The sequence below is a fragment of the Stenella coeruleoalba genome (assembly GCF_951394435.1).
Source record: "Stenella coeruleoalba genome assembly, chromosome: 5".
Lineage (NCBI taxonomy): Eukaryota > Metazoa > Chordata > Mammalia > Artiodactyla > Delphinidae > Stenella > Stenella coeruleoalba.
The window spans coordinates 131,043,446-131,058,747 of NC_137150.1; the positions used below are offsets into that span (position 1 = coordinate 131,043,446).

General features: G+C 41.1%; 1 protein-coding gene across 8 annotated transcripts in view; it reads right to left on the minus strand.

The window, feature by feature from the left end:
• Positions 1-15,302, minus strand: part of TIAM1 (TIAM Rac1 associated GEF 1) — a 400,681-nt gene that overhangs the window by 97,254 nt on the left and 288,125 nt on the right. For all 8 annotated transcript variants that reach the window (XM_079923442.1, XM_079923436.1, XM_079923437.1 and 5 more), the window contains one exon: positions 1,103-1,327. In XM_079923442.1, coding sequence (XP_079779568.1) covers positions 1,103-1,327 — 225 coding nt within the window. The remainder of the gene's footprint in view (positions 1-1,102; positions 1,328-15,302) is intronic.

Below are 15,302 nucleotides of genomic sequence, written 5' to 3' on the forward strand. Positions count from 1 at the left end.
ATCCACAGCACTATTCACAACAGTCAAATAATGGAAACAGCCCAAACGTCTATCAACAGATGAACGGGTACACAAATTGTGGTGTATACATACAATGGAATAAGATTCAGCCATAAAAGGAATGAAGAATACATACTGAAATGAGGATCTATCTCCAAAACATTACGCTAACTAAAAGGTGTCAGACACAAAACGTCACATATTATGCAAGTGCATTTGTACGCAACATCCGAAATTGGTAAATCCACAGAGACAGAATGCCGGGGCAGAGGGGGACAACCGCTTAAAAGGTACGGGTTTCCTTCTGAGGTAGATGACAATGTTTTGCAACCAGACAGAGGTCGTGGTTACTCAACCTTGTAAATGTACTAAATGCCACTGAACTGTACGCTTTAAAGTGGTTAATTTTGTGTTATGTAAATTTGACCTCTCTTTAAAAGAAATACAGTACCGGGTCATAGAGGGAAAGAATAGACAGAAACATGGAAGATCACATGCTGGTCAATTATTTAAATAGTATTTATTCACATAATTATTTCCCAACATATTAGGCAAAGTTTCAAAGTGTTACTGGGTGGCTATCACTGACTTTTAAACAACTAAATTGAAGGCAAAAATGTCCTCTCTTATCTCACGAAATCTTTCCTTTTCAGCATGAAATATGCTTGTGCACAAATACAGCAATTTATACATATATTTTTAAAACACACTCTACCTTTCCCCTAAATTTAGAAGTCTAAATTTATTGAGGAGTCAGGAATAAATCCCCATCACAGTTAAGCACCAAGTTAACCTGATAACGTGGGGAATGAAATTGCAGACTTTCCAACAGATCCCCAAGAACAGCATGCCACTGGTAGGAGCAGGTGGGCTCTGCTATTAGATTTCTGTCTTTCATTCAATTTAATATTGTTCCCTTTAGTTCATAACAATCAACTGTGAACAATGGGTGAGGAAAACTGACAGTCACAATAAAGAATTTAGCAGTCAGGATGACAGGCTGACAGTGAGATAACCAATACTGTTTCTCGATTCCAAGGCAGCAGAAAAACTTTCGAGACCTAAGGATTTTGCCCACGTCTAAACACGGAAGAACAATTACCTGATCTAATATAGTTTTCTTCTTCTTTGAATCAGTGACTGAAGACAGCTGCATTTCGCCCATTTTCTTCATCTTTTCATCCATATCAATCTTCTGTTCCAGTTTTTTGATTTCCGACTTCAGCAGTTGGAGCGTGTCTTCTTTGTGATGGTGCCTTGCGACAGCGGCTGCACAGGCAGAATGGATGGCAGTGATCCAGTTCTCCAGCTCCGTCTGGCTGGTGGTCTGTGATGGGGGAGATGGGGACCAAGAAGAAACAGCCACCTCTTAGGTTATCATAGACAAACCAGTGCATTTCCAGACAAGCCATGGCTGGGAGTCAAGGAGGCAGGTCTAGACAGCCCATGAGGAAGGCTAACCTTTCTGAACTCCTCCTTCAGAGAACACCTAAAAGAAGTTAGTCTTAGGTCAGACACCAAGCCCCCCACCCCACCCCCAGCCCCCAACAGCTGACGGAATGAGGCCACCATGTCTGCTCACCCAATGTACTTACTGAACTCACTTGTTGCAGTGGACCGAACATTTGTGTCCCCCACTCCCCAATTCAAACATTGAAATCATAACCCCCAGTGTGATGGTATTAGGAGGTGGGGACTTTGGGAGGTAATTAGGTCATAAGGGTGGAGCCTTCATACAGGGGATTAGTGCCGTTCTAAGAAAGAGGCCAAAGAGCTAGCTAGCTCCCTTCTACCGTGTGAGGACACAACAAGGAGACAGCCGTCTATGAATCACAGAATGGGCCTGACCAGAACCCAACCATGCTTCCACCCTGATCTCAGACTTCCAGCCTCCAGAATGTTTCTAAGCCACCCAGGCTACGGTAGTTTGCACTAAAATACTTGTATATGTGATAATCCTATACAGACAGCTTAGTTTCCAGTTAAGTGGGTTGCTGTGAAGCAAAGGTCAGTTTCCAGACAGGACTGGTCAGTTCCATGGTGAGAGTGTGGCTGAGGGATATTATTGGCCAAGGAAGATGCAACAAACCTTTCCCCAGTGAACCACAGTGACCCCAATCCACAGGTCCCCTGCCAGAGCCAAGCAGCCATGACAAAACTAGGGCTGGGAAGGTAGTTCAAGGAATGAGAAGCAATACTGTCTTGGGGAAGTGTCTAGGAATAGCAACCACTCAGCAGGATCCCAGCCACTAAGAATGACCAGGTCAAAGGGGATTTAAAGACAACGCTGGGTAACACCCACCAATGGGCAGGTAACCTCAAAGTGGGCTTGCTTGTGACTCACAGTGTTCTGAAAGGCAAAAGCTGGGGGAATAGCTCATGTGGAACAATGTGCCATGATTAATTCTTTAGGAACTCAATCAATGAGTATTGCCTCAAACCTAGAGAAGTTTAGTAAATGCTCAGAAGTTAGCTCATCTGAACAAAGGGTCTATTTGGCTACTTCAATATTAAAGTAGCTGACGGCATCATTTTTCACGCACAAAACACTGTGTTGGTTTTTTTTTTTCCCTCTGATGCATCTTCTTAGTTTCCTGACTCATTTGAGCCATGGTTTGCAAACAAAATTCTATTAAGAGGACCCCACCCACATGACTGAAATGTAAGTGAAGGCACCACCGCAGGTGTCTATGTTATTTCTGAATCTCATCATATTCCACAAAAGAAACTGCATCAAATGTTACAAATGGTGTCTGCCAGCAGAGACACCACACACTGGACAAACCTAGACAATCTGTCAGTTGTTATGTTTATGACAAAATATTTGCCTGTATCTAAAGAAAACTTCAATAGCTAGAAATTCTCCTAAAGAAACAACAGAAGTACCACCTGATAAAGCAAATGGAATCATTTTGTGAGGACTGCGTGGGAAAAGAAGAAGAGAAAAAGACAATGGAAGTCAAAGGTAAAGGAAAAAAGGCAATGTGTGTACATGAGATTCATCTTTTTTTCCACTACACACCTAGGACTTAATCATCTTATAATTGGAAGCTTAGCACTGACTAAGCTTAGAACTGACTACCTTTATCCATTTCACCCCCCATTCCCTCCTTTAATTCTTTGAGAGTTAAAAACGCCACTTCGAATTCTTAATATTTAATCTCCTCTTGGAAAGTAACTACGTTACATTTTGTCTTTGTGTATCACTTTAAAGTTATTCAAGAAAAACCCAGAGTTTAAGATCCCCCAACATATAAAACCACCGTGCTTCCTCCTGCCTGGTGCAACTAAAACGTTTGCTGTCTCTCCGGGCCTCAGCATCAGTGGGTATTTTCCCAGATGGGGTTATTCACCACCCCCTTCCCCCCACTTTCTAAAATTTATTAGAGAAGGAATCAGTTCAGATGGGAAAACAATCAAGTAAGGATTCTTTTCTGATAGAAAAACTTCCAAGAAGAAAATACCAAGTGCTGGTGAAAATATGGAGCAACCAGAGTTCTTATGAGCTGCTGGAGAGTAAACTGGTATAACTGGTTTGGAAAACTATTTGGTACTACCTCCTAAAGTGGAATATAGGCACACCTTGTGACCCCCGAAATGCACTCGTGGGTCTATTCTCAACAGAAATGCATTCCTGTGCTCACGAAAATATATGTCCCAAAATGCTCACAGCAGTACAACTTGCAATGGACAAAACTAGAAACTATCCCAACACCTGTCTACAGGAGAATGAGTGAATAATGTGTGGAATCACACAGTGCCATACTACACAGCAACGAGGATGAAAGACCAGTAACTACCCACTACAACATGGATAAATCTCACACACGTAACATCGAGGAAAAGAAGCCAGACACGGAAGAGTACAGACTATAAGACTCTATTTATATAAAGTACAAACACAGGCAAAAACTAACATACACTGTTAGAAGTCAGAAGAGTTGTTTGACGGGAATTGTGGGGAGAGGGGGAGCATCTGGAAGGAAGCACAGGGAGGTCTCCGGGGTGCTGGCCACATTCTGCTTCTGGATCTGGGTGCTGGTTATGTGAGTGTTATGTCACGGGTGTGCCCAGCTTGTGAAACATCATCAAGATGTGTACTTTTCTGTGTATATGGTATCCTTTAATAGACAGTTTTTAAAAGATCCTTCCAAGATATATTACCCTAATATTTAAGCATAATTTTTCTATAACTATCTTAAAAAATATTACCCTTCAGAGTCTATTTTTCAGGAAAAATTGTCACTGCAAGGTTGTAATGGAAGTTCCCAACAGCATGACCTTTTCCAGCATCACTTCTTTGTCCTCTAAAGTGCCTGGCAGCATCTGATAAACAGCTAGTCCCCTGAGCCAAAATATGCTTTTCCCCTTTGTATGCACAGCTCCATGGAAACAAGGAGCTTTTAGATGTGAAGGGAGCTGGTGTTTTCACCCGTGTGAAAAGGATATTGGGGGGTGTTTCAGATGGAATCCATGCAGAGGTAGCATGTCACTAATGAGGAGAGGATGGGTCTCCAGTAAAAACAGCTGGTGCATCAGTGCTCAGTGAGAGGTCAGTATGTATTCCCCCAAGACGATCCTCACTCATCTCTGCCTCCCCTCCCCTCCCCCACCCCCAGCCCAGGGGAAGAAAAGTAAATACCTACAACCCTGACATAATATCTGAGGAATAGTTAGAAAGAGCTTAAAACTCCTGATACAAACTCTGCTAAATACAAGTTACAAACGTAACATTTTAAATAAATATATTCATCTAGAAGGGGTCCAGGTGACGATTTTACAGATGAAGAAACTAAAGTCAGTAAAATTAGAGATGACACAGTCATTTATTATAAACCCTGATCTCCGTCAATCCTATTCTTTAAAAAAGATTTTTTTTAATATGCTACACACACCACTCCAGAGCCCCGCCCCCCAGCTCTCACCAATTGCTCTAAAAACCTAGCTGTGGGGTTTTTAGTGTTGCCCACTCCTTTCGAGCTCTCCCTAGGGACACAGAGGGATGGAGTTTTCCTGGTCCCTGTGAAGTTAGGTGTGGCTATGCCACTTGGCTGGGGCCAATGAATCTGAGTAGAAGCACCATGTGTTACTAGTTAACAAAAGCCTGATTCACCCAATTCTTGTCCCTTTGCTTGCAGTCCTGGAACTGTGGGGCAAGATGGAGCTTCCGTCAGCCTGGGTCCCTAAGTGTCTAGGATGAGAAGAGCTTCATAGCCAATGTCCTACAGACACAGGGCCAGAATGAAAAGGTATGTTAAGCCATGGAGATGTGAGGGTTGTTCCTTACTCAGCATAATCTAACCCATCCTGACTGATACACTAGCAAAGTAAGAATTCCATTTCAAAATAAGTGATGTTTTTTAAATAAGAGTCTGTATAATACACTGTTACCCTCCAAGAGGAGTCACAAGCTGATAGGTTCTGCAGAACAACAGCTTTTTGGTCTCTTCACTTAATGTAAAGAGAGCCCCTTCTTCCTTCCGCCTGTGAGATTCTCCTCAAACTCAGCCAGGGGCAACACACCCCATTCTCATGTCAGAGAGTTTATGTTTGCCTCCCACTTCAGAGGTGGAAATGAAGGAAACCGATACTAGTTGATGAAGCTAAACATCCTTTGAAAGGTGTAGCTATCCTGGAATTTATTTATTTAAGGGAAAGGAAGATGGTGGTTGCCAGTGGTTAGGGGAAGAGGAAAATGGGGAGTTGGATGGGTACAGAGTTTCAGCTCTACAAGATGAAAAGAGCTCTGGAGATGGATGGTGGTGATGGGTGCAGAACAATGTGAACGCCACTTAATGCCGCTGAACTGTGCACTTGGACACAGTGAAGATGGTATGTCATATATATTTTAGCACAACTTAAAAAATTTTTAATAAGATAAAATAAAAAGAAGGGGAAAAAACATACCAAGTCTCATAACACAGAGAAAGATGTTTAGAAAAGTATGATCACAACGTTAGGAAAAATTTAGCCATCGGCCTTTTAACCATTAAGGACGCTCAAGTCTCCAACTGCTTTTAAAACCTGTCAGAGGCTGAAGGCAGCTCCATTAGAGAGAATTTTTGCTCCTACTGTCCTGCCTAAATAAAACAGCGGTCTCTGCCATTCTCTACCATTAGGACAAATCAATTTCTAAGAAGGACAATTCACTAAATGAGCTTTTCAGCAGAGTCTGTCCTTTGGCAGCGGCATACACGGGCTACGTGTGACTGAGAGGGTGGGCAAAGACGGCGCTGACTGCTGTCAGCAGCAGGTTAAGGAGAGACAACTCTTGAAACAGTTCCTAGCCGTTTGCAGGCTTAACACTTAACTTCTGAGCTGATCACAGCAGACCACTAACTTGATACAGTGTTCTCCAGTGTGGCCACGCCAGGATTTAAACTCTGACATGCTAGAAAAAGCTTTTCAAAGCCTCCAACCTTGCATCACCTTCTCGAACCAGGCAAGTTTAACTACGGATAACAGGTCCACTCCAGCGCCCTCCATCAGAATCTAGGGGTCAAAAAGGCAGGAAGGAGAGACCACCAAGTGGTCCCGTCTCAACTTCTTCCACATGCGTCACTTTCCACTAAACAAACAGCAGCAGACAGGCAGAGAGAGCGAATTGTGTGCTTCTTCCTTTCTGCCTGCTGGGGATGCCATAAATACTGTATCAAGTTCAGTGAAGGGAATAAGCACAGTGCTTGATGACAGAGGAATAGAATCAGCAAAAAGTGCATTTTTGCATAAGAGCCCCTTTGAGCGCAGAGTTAAGATGAAGCACAGGGCTTCATCATGTATTTAAATAGATCCAGCTTCAATTACCCAAATGGATGGAGGATACTTCGTGATTCCAGATGATCAATGGTTTACGTGAGTGGCAGGAAAAGGGAAATTCATTTTAAACAAGAGAGGTGGTACCAGATCTAGGAAACTAAAATAAAATAATTTGAGTTTATAGAAGCACAAGAATAATTGTAAAGTAGGTTGAACGTTTTTCCACTTTAAAAAAAACAAAAAGGAGAATAAAGTTATGCATTCATTTTAAGAGGCTAGGTGGGAATGAAGTTCCTGTGTGAGTTCCTGAAAAGTCTTTTTTTCTCATTGGTTCTCTGCTTAACACATTTTAGAGTTTTATTCATACAAGACTTAATTAAACCATCAGTGGTAATACCTATAAAGAGAATGACAGATAGGACCCCATAATTGTAACCTGGGGCTCCTCTCATCCACTGGAGAAAGTCATGTAACTGGGCACCACTCCCACCCTTACCTCCCCACCTCTCACCCACCCCGGGTGAACTCTTTCAAGAATAAGAGAGGCTCCAGACTCCTGGAAGCCAGACACAAAAAAAGAAGGAACTGTTTACTGCAAACAAAGGAATACACGGAAACCTGACCCCGTGAGCGGCCATGGCAAAGCTGAGTAGCCCCCAGAAAAGGCCAACAAATATTATCAACCGGACCCCCTCCACAGAAGGCCTCCCAATCTGTTCATGCTGTCATAGCCCCCAGTAGATGACAACGGGCACTGATGAGAACCAAGCGCCTCTTTGGTATCGCATGCTTAAATGTGGTCAGACAACTAAGGATCACCAGACATGTGACGAAAAGCCTCCAGCATAAAAGGCAGACACCAGAGCACATGGATGAGTTAACACGGTGACTGTCATGCATGAGGCCTAGAGAGAGACGAGACTGAAGCAGGAGGATAGAGGGCCAGGGGAGGGCAGGCTCCAGGGGAAAGAAAACAGTCCTAATCAACTATTTAATGAATTGGAGATTTAGAAAATATTGTGAAGTAACCAGAAATAAGCAAATTAAACAGGAAAAAAATACGATAATCATTAACTACGGGCAAAAACCAAAATGTTGTTCAAGAAAGGAAATAAAATGATAGTACACTATTTGGCTCAGCTGCTAATACTGTTTATATGGTCATACAGCATGGCGACATCAAAACAGCGTAACAGGGACTACAGACTTAACCCCAAATGTTCATGGAACCATACAGAAGATGAGGAAAGGAGAATGTGTATATAATACAGCTAGATATGCATCTATCACAACAGAAAATCAGTAGTTAATGTCTAAGGTCAGTTAAGAAATAGTATTGAGACAGGCTGGGACCTGGGACCCTTTGCTGCATTACTTGCACCTGGACAAACATCTCCACCAGCAACAGAATACAAAGTAACTATAAGGGACTAAAAATAACTGCATACATGTGCAGCTGGAGCAAATTATGAACAATAAGATACAAAAAGACCAAAAACCCAACTGCCACTTTTGAGGTGTCAGGAGCAAAAGCAGGGTACTGTGCGTGATCCCTGCGCATAGCACCACCAAGGGGGTGGGCAAACACCCCTCCTGCCCGACCCACCAATCCATCCCCACCCTCACCCCACTTAAGGGTCAAGCTTGCCCCCCTTCAGAGAGTGAGCAAGGGAAACTGTTACTTGTTTTTCTCCCTCATGTTGCAGCTCCAGTCCCAGTAAAGCCTTGCCAGGACTTCTCATCTGGCCTCTTACCAATTTCTATTGATTAAGGAGTCCAAGAATCCTGGTCAGTAACAGTATAAGCACATTGATGAGAAAGGAGGGTAAATGCAAGAAAAAGCAAACAAACAAAACAAAACAACAAAAAAAGCAACCAGTTAAAAGAGTGGAGTACAGTTGCTTAAGGGAGTGATGATTGGAAGAGAGGGTAAGGAAGTATGGGAAGAGAATTTCACTTCAATTCTTTTCAGGTTAATTGAATTATTTAAAACTACGTGTTCAAAACAGAAACAGACTCACAGACATAGAAAACAAACTCGTGGTTATCAAAGGGGAAAGGCAGCAGGGGGCAGGGGGATTAATTAGGAGTTTGGGATTAGCAGATACAAACTATTACATATAAATTAGATAAACAACCAGGTTCTACTGTGTAGCACAGGGAACTACATTCGACATCTTGTAATAAACTATAATGGAAAAGAATCTGAAAAAGAATATATATATATATAAAACTGAATCACTTTGCCGTACACCTGAAACAAATACAACATTGTAAATCAACTAAACTTCAATTACATACATAAATAAATAAATGAAGCTATCTGTTCATATTGACTTAAATACAAATTTAAAATATTGTAAAAAGGAAGAGGAATACTGTTAGTAACATTATTTGGATGATACGTAACAGAATACAAATTATATGCTAAAATCTAACTCAGCCACAATTATATCTCTGCACTGTACTTTTAACATATGAGGAGAAACCTCTGAACACACTAATAGTAGGGCATGCACTGCAAACGATTGCCAGCCCTGTGCATCATTTTGCACTTCAACATCCATACTCTCCCATAATACTCTCCTTAGAGCAGGGCCAATGGCACCTCATCCTCTGAAAAGGCCCCCTCTGGTACTGGGAATGGGCAGGGTCCAGGAGGGACCCCATTCACTTTCTCCCCTTCAGGGAGCTCTCTGATCCTCTGTCCCAAATGGGGCATTAATAGGATGCCCTAAGGAGCTCTTGAACTTGAGTCTATATGGCTCATGGGTCATATCTGCTATTTCTTTCACCAGATGGTATGAGATTGAGCCACCAGAATGGTGCTGACAAGATGATCTGGGTTGAGTCCAATTCTTTACAGAGATTAAAAAATTTGGCCTGGAGTTCCACACATGCCATTGGTGACCCTTCTTCACAACTAATTTATGCCAAAACCAAAGGTAAATATTTCTGAAGTGGCTGGCGAGAGGCAGGGAAACGATCTACAGTGATGAGAAAACAGGACTTAGCTAGAGACCCAGTCAACACTTAACAATGAGAATACAGACCAAACATTGAATCTGTCAGATCTGTAGATAACTCTAAGTTAGGAGGGATATAAACATCAGGGAAGATCAAATTAAGATCGTAGATGATTTCATTAGACGGACGAAAACCGCAAAGATAAAATTTCAAAGAGGTAAATCTAAGTTCTGCATTTGGACTTTTCAAAAAATATATTAAAATAAGATGAAGAAGACTTTGATGCTGAGGGCTGGATAGACCCCAAGCTGGGTATGAGTCATCCGTTTGTTGTGGTTTCTAGTAAATTAAGGAATTGACACCAGCATCATGGAGGAAATGAGAGGAACAGGAACTGAAATGCGGGCAGCACAGGGCGGAACCTGACAGGGTGTCAGGCTCTGGAACACGATTACAAGACAGAACGTCAAGGAGAGGAACTGAATCACAGGGAGACTGGCTCGGAAACCTCAAGCAGGGAGACCTAAACAGGAGACATGGTGGAGGGAAATGAGAGCTGTTTTCAAGTATTTAGAAGGTTATGAGAAAGAATAAGCAGGAAAGGCTTACTTTAAATTCTGGGGGAGAATATGGAAGCAAAGGGAAATGGCAAAAGTCACCGGAAAGAACGTATTATCTCAACATGGCGAAGAACTTTCTAGAACTTGGAGCCAACTAACAAAATAGATGGTTAAAGAGCTGAGAGCTTCCCAGGGATGGACAGCTGTCCAGCTGTCCAGGCTGACCAGCTGCGGGGGCCTTGCAGAGATGGTGCCTACCTTATGAGGGAGGCTGGATGTTAATCTACTCAAGTCCAAGATACTAAATCCTTTCTAAAGTCTTTTCTACCAAGTCTACTTGATGCTCCTTGTGAAAGAGGATTTCCAGATTTTTTCTTAATCTGGTTGCCCTTGTCCAGGGCATATGCCAATGACCTTCATCGAGTCTGACACACAGAACTAGATGTGGCACTTGAAGATAATTCCCCAGAGCATGATAAAACTCAAAGCCTTAGACTTTTCACAGAGAAGCCACACTCAACTTCTGTAAAGATACTTGGGGAACTAGTCTCTTTTTCTTATAATTAAAATGCTAACTATAACATTTATTGAGCATTTGCTATCAGATACCTGACTTGCATTATCACATCCAATCCCCAACTCAACATAAAGATACAAATACTCTTCTTCTTTTAAAAGGGTCTTTTAAAAATATGCATGCTATAAAAATAAGGAGTTTGGGATCAGCAAAAAAAAAATATATATATATACATATATATATATATGCATACTGTAGCCTCATACAAGTGACATTCCTAATGATAAGAAATATTCTATGGAAAGGCAATGACCCCTTAGAGATAATATTTTCTACACTTCTTTAGATATATAATTGCATATGATTTTCTACCCAATCAGGCATCATTCTTACTCTGCCTGCTAACTATGTTCCCAAGGCATTTAATACAGGAATTTAAAACTAATATTAGGATACGTTACCATACAAGTCACTGAGCTTTTTGGAATTGTATGTAACATCCTCCCGTAATGGATGAAGAGAGGGCCGAGAGGAAACGGTACTTTGTAGGTGATGGGTGCTATTTCTGGCTTCCAGTTGGAGGGAAGAACGCTAATTAAAATAGTTTAAATGCAGGAGCTATAGCCTCCCTTTGCAGACAGGGTAGCACTTCCTCTATATAAGCTGCTCTAACATTCATGCCCATTCCCACCCCCATCCGGCACACAAAACCCCTTTTCTACTTCTGCTGGTAACATGAATCTCCTTTCCATGCGCGAATCTGAATAACAGCATCAGATCAGAAGCATACGAGCTCTGGAAACTGTGTGCACTGAACTGAGCCCTGGGGCTGGAATAACCTACAAATTATTTCCATAATCGTGCTTGATCTCCCTCGCTTTAGCCTCACCCCCTACACACACAGGTTCCTTTCAAATTCAGCCCCTCCAGAGTCATGTGGATTACAATAAGTAGAAGGTAGAAAATGCCCTCATGGATCCCAAAGAGCAGTAATTTCCTCTGAAAAGGTTCATTTTGTGCTCTATCCCACGTAAGTAGCATAAAAATTTCACCGAAACAAGAGGACACAGAGGTTTTCATGAATAAGGTCCTATGTTGCCACAGAAGAATTTTATTCAATGTGACCTAATGGGTATTCAGATTCTATTAGCAATTTTATGGCCAGGAAAGTCCTTTCAAAAGGAATTCACATCATGGGTGTCCAGGTAAAAAAGAGAGTATCCTGAAATCAATGAGATTATCATCTAACCTGTATAATGAGGCAAGAATGGCCAAAATCAAGTTACAGTTTTGAAATATTCCCAATGAGTGGCTTAATTCTAAGAATGAGAAAAAGTCACTTTTTACTGTAATCACTGATTCTTGCCCATGTTCTTCTTAGGGTTAAGTAATAACTGTATTGGGATAAATAATATACTTAGACAATAAGGGGCTTCAGCGAAAGAGAGGCTTGGTTTGAATCCAGCCCCAACACTCAGTAACTGTGACTTGACATCCAATCATTAGCCTTTGTAAGCCTTAGCTTCACAGAAGGGGGTACACAAGCCACATCAATTAGTCAAAATATGGATACACAATCTAACTCACTGATTTCCGGAAGAATTAAGGGGATTCACATTGTAAAACACTTTCAAGGCAGTGGCATACAATAAGGGCGCAGTAAAAGATAACTGCTGATATCATAATAATGTTATTATTGTTAGAGTAGTTAGGCATTTCCTCATTTGCAAGATATCCCATTAATTAATAAAAAGGTATGCTAGATTTGGAAACACAATGGTTTATAAGTTATATAGAGGAATATTTTCGGGAGACAGAGCATGTAGATTTTTTTAATAGGATACACAAAGCGCTACCCATTAGGGAAGACTTGAGAAATGACACTACATTAAAATCTAAAAGTGTTGGTATAACAAAGAATAACTTGAAGAGAGTAGAAGGCTAGCCACCTAATGGAAAAGGATATCTGCAATGCATATAATCAACAAAGAGATGAGATACAAAATATGTAAAAAACTGCTACGAATCATCAAGAGAAGAAAGACGACTAAATGGAAAAAGAGGCAGGAGACTGAAATAAAAACTTCACAGAAGATGATATTGAAATAGTCATTAAACCCATAAAAATATGCTCAACTTCACACTAAGAGTTTTTTAAAAAACATCTGACAGTAACACGTGTGGACAAGGATGAGGAAGAACTGGAATTCTCCTAGGCTGCTGATGGGAGCATAAATTATTTCAGTAATTTTGGAAACTGACAGTATCTAGCAGACTTGAATGAGTGCATATATCCCATGACCCAGCAATGCCAGTCGTAGGTATGTACGAAAAGAAATGTGGACAAATGTATCCTGAACATAGATAGAAGAATGAATACTCATAGCAATACAGCTCAGGATCCCTACAAACTGGGGTCAACTCAAATGTACATATGGAAAGGTTGTCATACATCCCAGTTAGCCTAGGACTATTGAAACTTATGCCTATTATCCTGGCGTAATTGTTAATAGTGCTGCTATAACTCTTAAAATTGTCTAGTCTCTAAAGTGTCCTCGTGAGTCCATCAGAAGCAATGGGAGAATAAGAACCTCAAAAAGATGATCCTCCATAAAAGCAATAACAACACTGGCAAAAATTGTCAAGATGGACTTTTTCAGAACTCTGGAAATTAAGTCTTGTGACTTGAGGTGCATTTATTGGAAAAAAAAAGGCTGAATCTCAGGAACAATATTAAATATAAGCGTATCTTAATGCACTATTCTCATCATCATCTCTCTATCTCCACATTCATGTTGAAAACCAGCAGTCAAACAGCCACTGAAGGGGCTTCCCTGGTGGCGCAGTGGTTGAGAGTCCGCCTGCCGATGCAGGGGACATGGGTTTGTGCCCCGGTCTGGGAAGATCCCACATGCCGTGGAGCGGCTGGGTCTGTGAGCCATGGCCGCTGAGCCTGCGCGTCCAGAGCCTGTGCTCCGCAACAGGAGAGGCCACAACGGTGAGAGGCCCGTGTACCGCAAAAAAACAAACAAACAAACAAACAAAAACACAGCCACTGAAGGGGGCAGAATGGGTTTGGAGCTCCCCCAAAACACCATTCTCAGAAAAGTCATTATCTGACCTGTTTAATACTGCATAAGAAATCCCCATTCACAGGGCTTGTAGCTATTGGACTTGACCCAGAACTCATTCATGTACACAACCCTTTATTCCAGGCCTGTTTGTAAAAAGCAATCAGTGACAACTGTTTAATATCACAGTTGCCTGAGGTTGTGGTAACAGCTGGGGCAAAAAAGAGTTGACTGAGAAACTTTAGGAAAAGCTGGGGAATAAGATATCCATAGTCCTCAGAATTTACAAGGTCACATACATGCACAGAACTGTACACATGCTCAGAAAACCCTGAGAAGGCCCTGTGCTCACCCCTCAGGCTGATCTTGAGGCTCTGTGCAAGCAGAGGTGAAGACTACGGCAGAGCTGTAAACTAACTGCCTAAGTGTTAAAGAGGTACATACAGAGGTCCTTGGGAAAGAGTAAGACACTTATTACTTCTGGGCACTTAAGGTAATCTCTCCAATCATTAGAGAATATCAGTAGTGAAATAAAAATTATTCTCTTTTAAAAAGAACCAAATACAAATTCTAAAGTTAAAATGTAGACTAAATGAAGTGAAAAATTCAACAGAGGGGCTCAAGAGCAGATTTGAACTGGCAAAAAAAAAGAATCAGTGAACTTGAAGTAGGTCAACTGAGACTATTCGGTCTAAGAAACAAAACAAAAACAGAATACAGAAAGATGAACAGAGTCTCAGAGATCTATGAGACACAATCAAGCATATTAACTTAAACATAATAGGTGTCCCAGAAGGAGAAGAGAGAAGAGACATGAGCAGGAAGATTATTTGAAAAAGTAACAGCTGAAAATTTTCCAAATGTGATTCAAACACGTATATACATCAGTACATCCAAGAAACTCAATGAATTCCAGGTATAATAAACTGAAAGAAATCAATATTTAAACATATCATAATCAAACTGTTTAAAGACAAATATAAAACCCCCAAAGTAGCAAGAACAAAGCAACTTATCTATAAAAGGGATCCTCTTAAGATTAACAGGTGATTTCTCATTAGAATCTATGAGGGCCAGATGGCAATAGAGTGACATTTTCAAAGCACTGAAATAAGACTGTCAATCAAGAATTCTATATCCAGCAAAACTATCTTCAAAAATGAAGGAGAAATGAAGACATCCCCAGATGAACAAAAGTGTTCTGGCTTAGATAATATAATACATGTTCACTCTATTCAACCAGTAAGCTGAATGGATTCATGTAAGGTTGTAGGGTGCCAGAACCTCTGTTTCTTGGCCTGGGTGGCGGTTACTTTGTGACACTTCATTGAGCAATAAATTTATGTTTGTGCACTCTTCCTTATGTGTGTTTTACATCATAGATTAAAAGAGAAAAAATACATGCTTTTTGATTGTTCACAAACAAAGTTA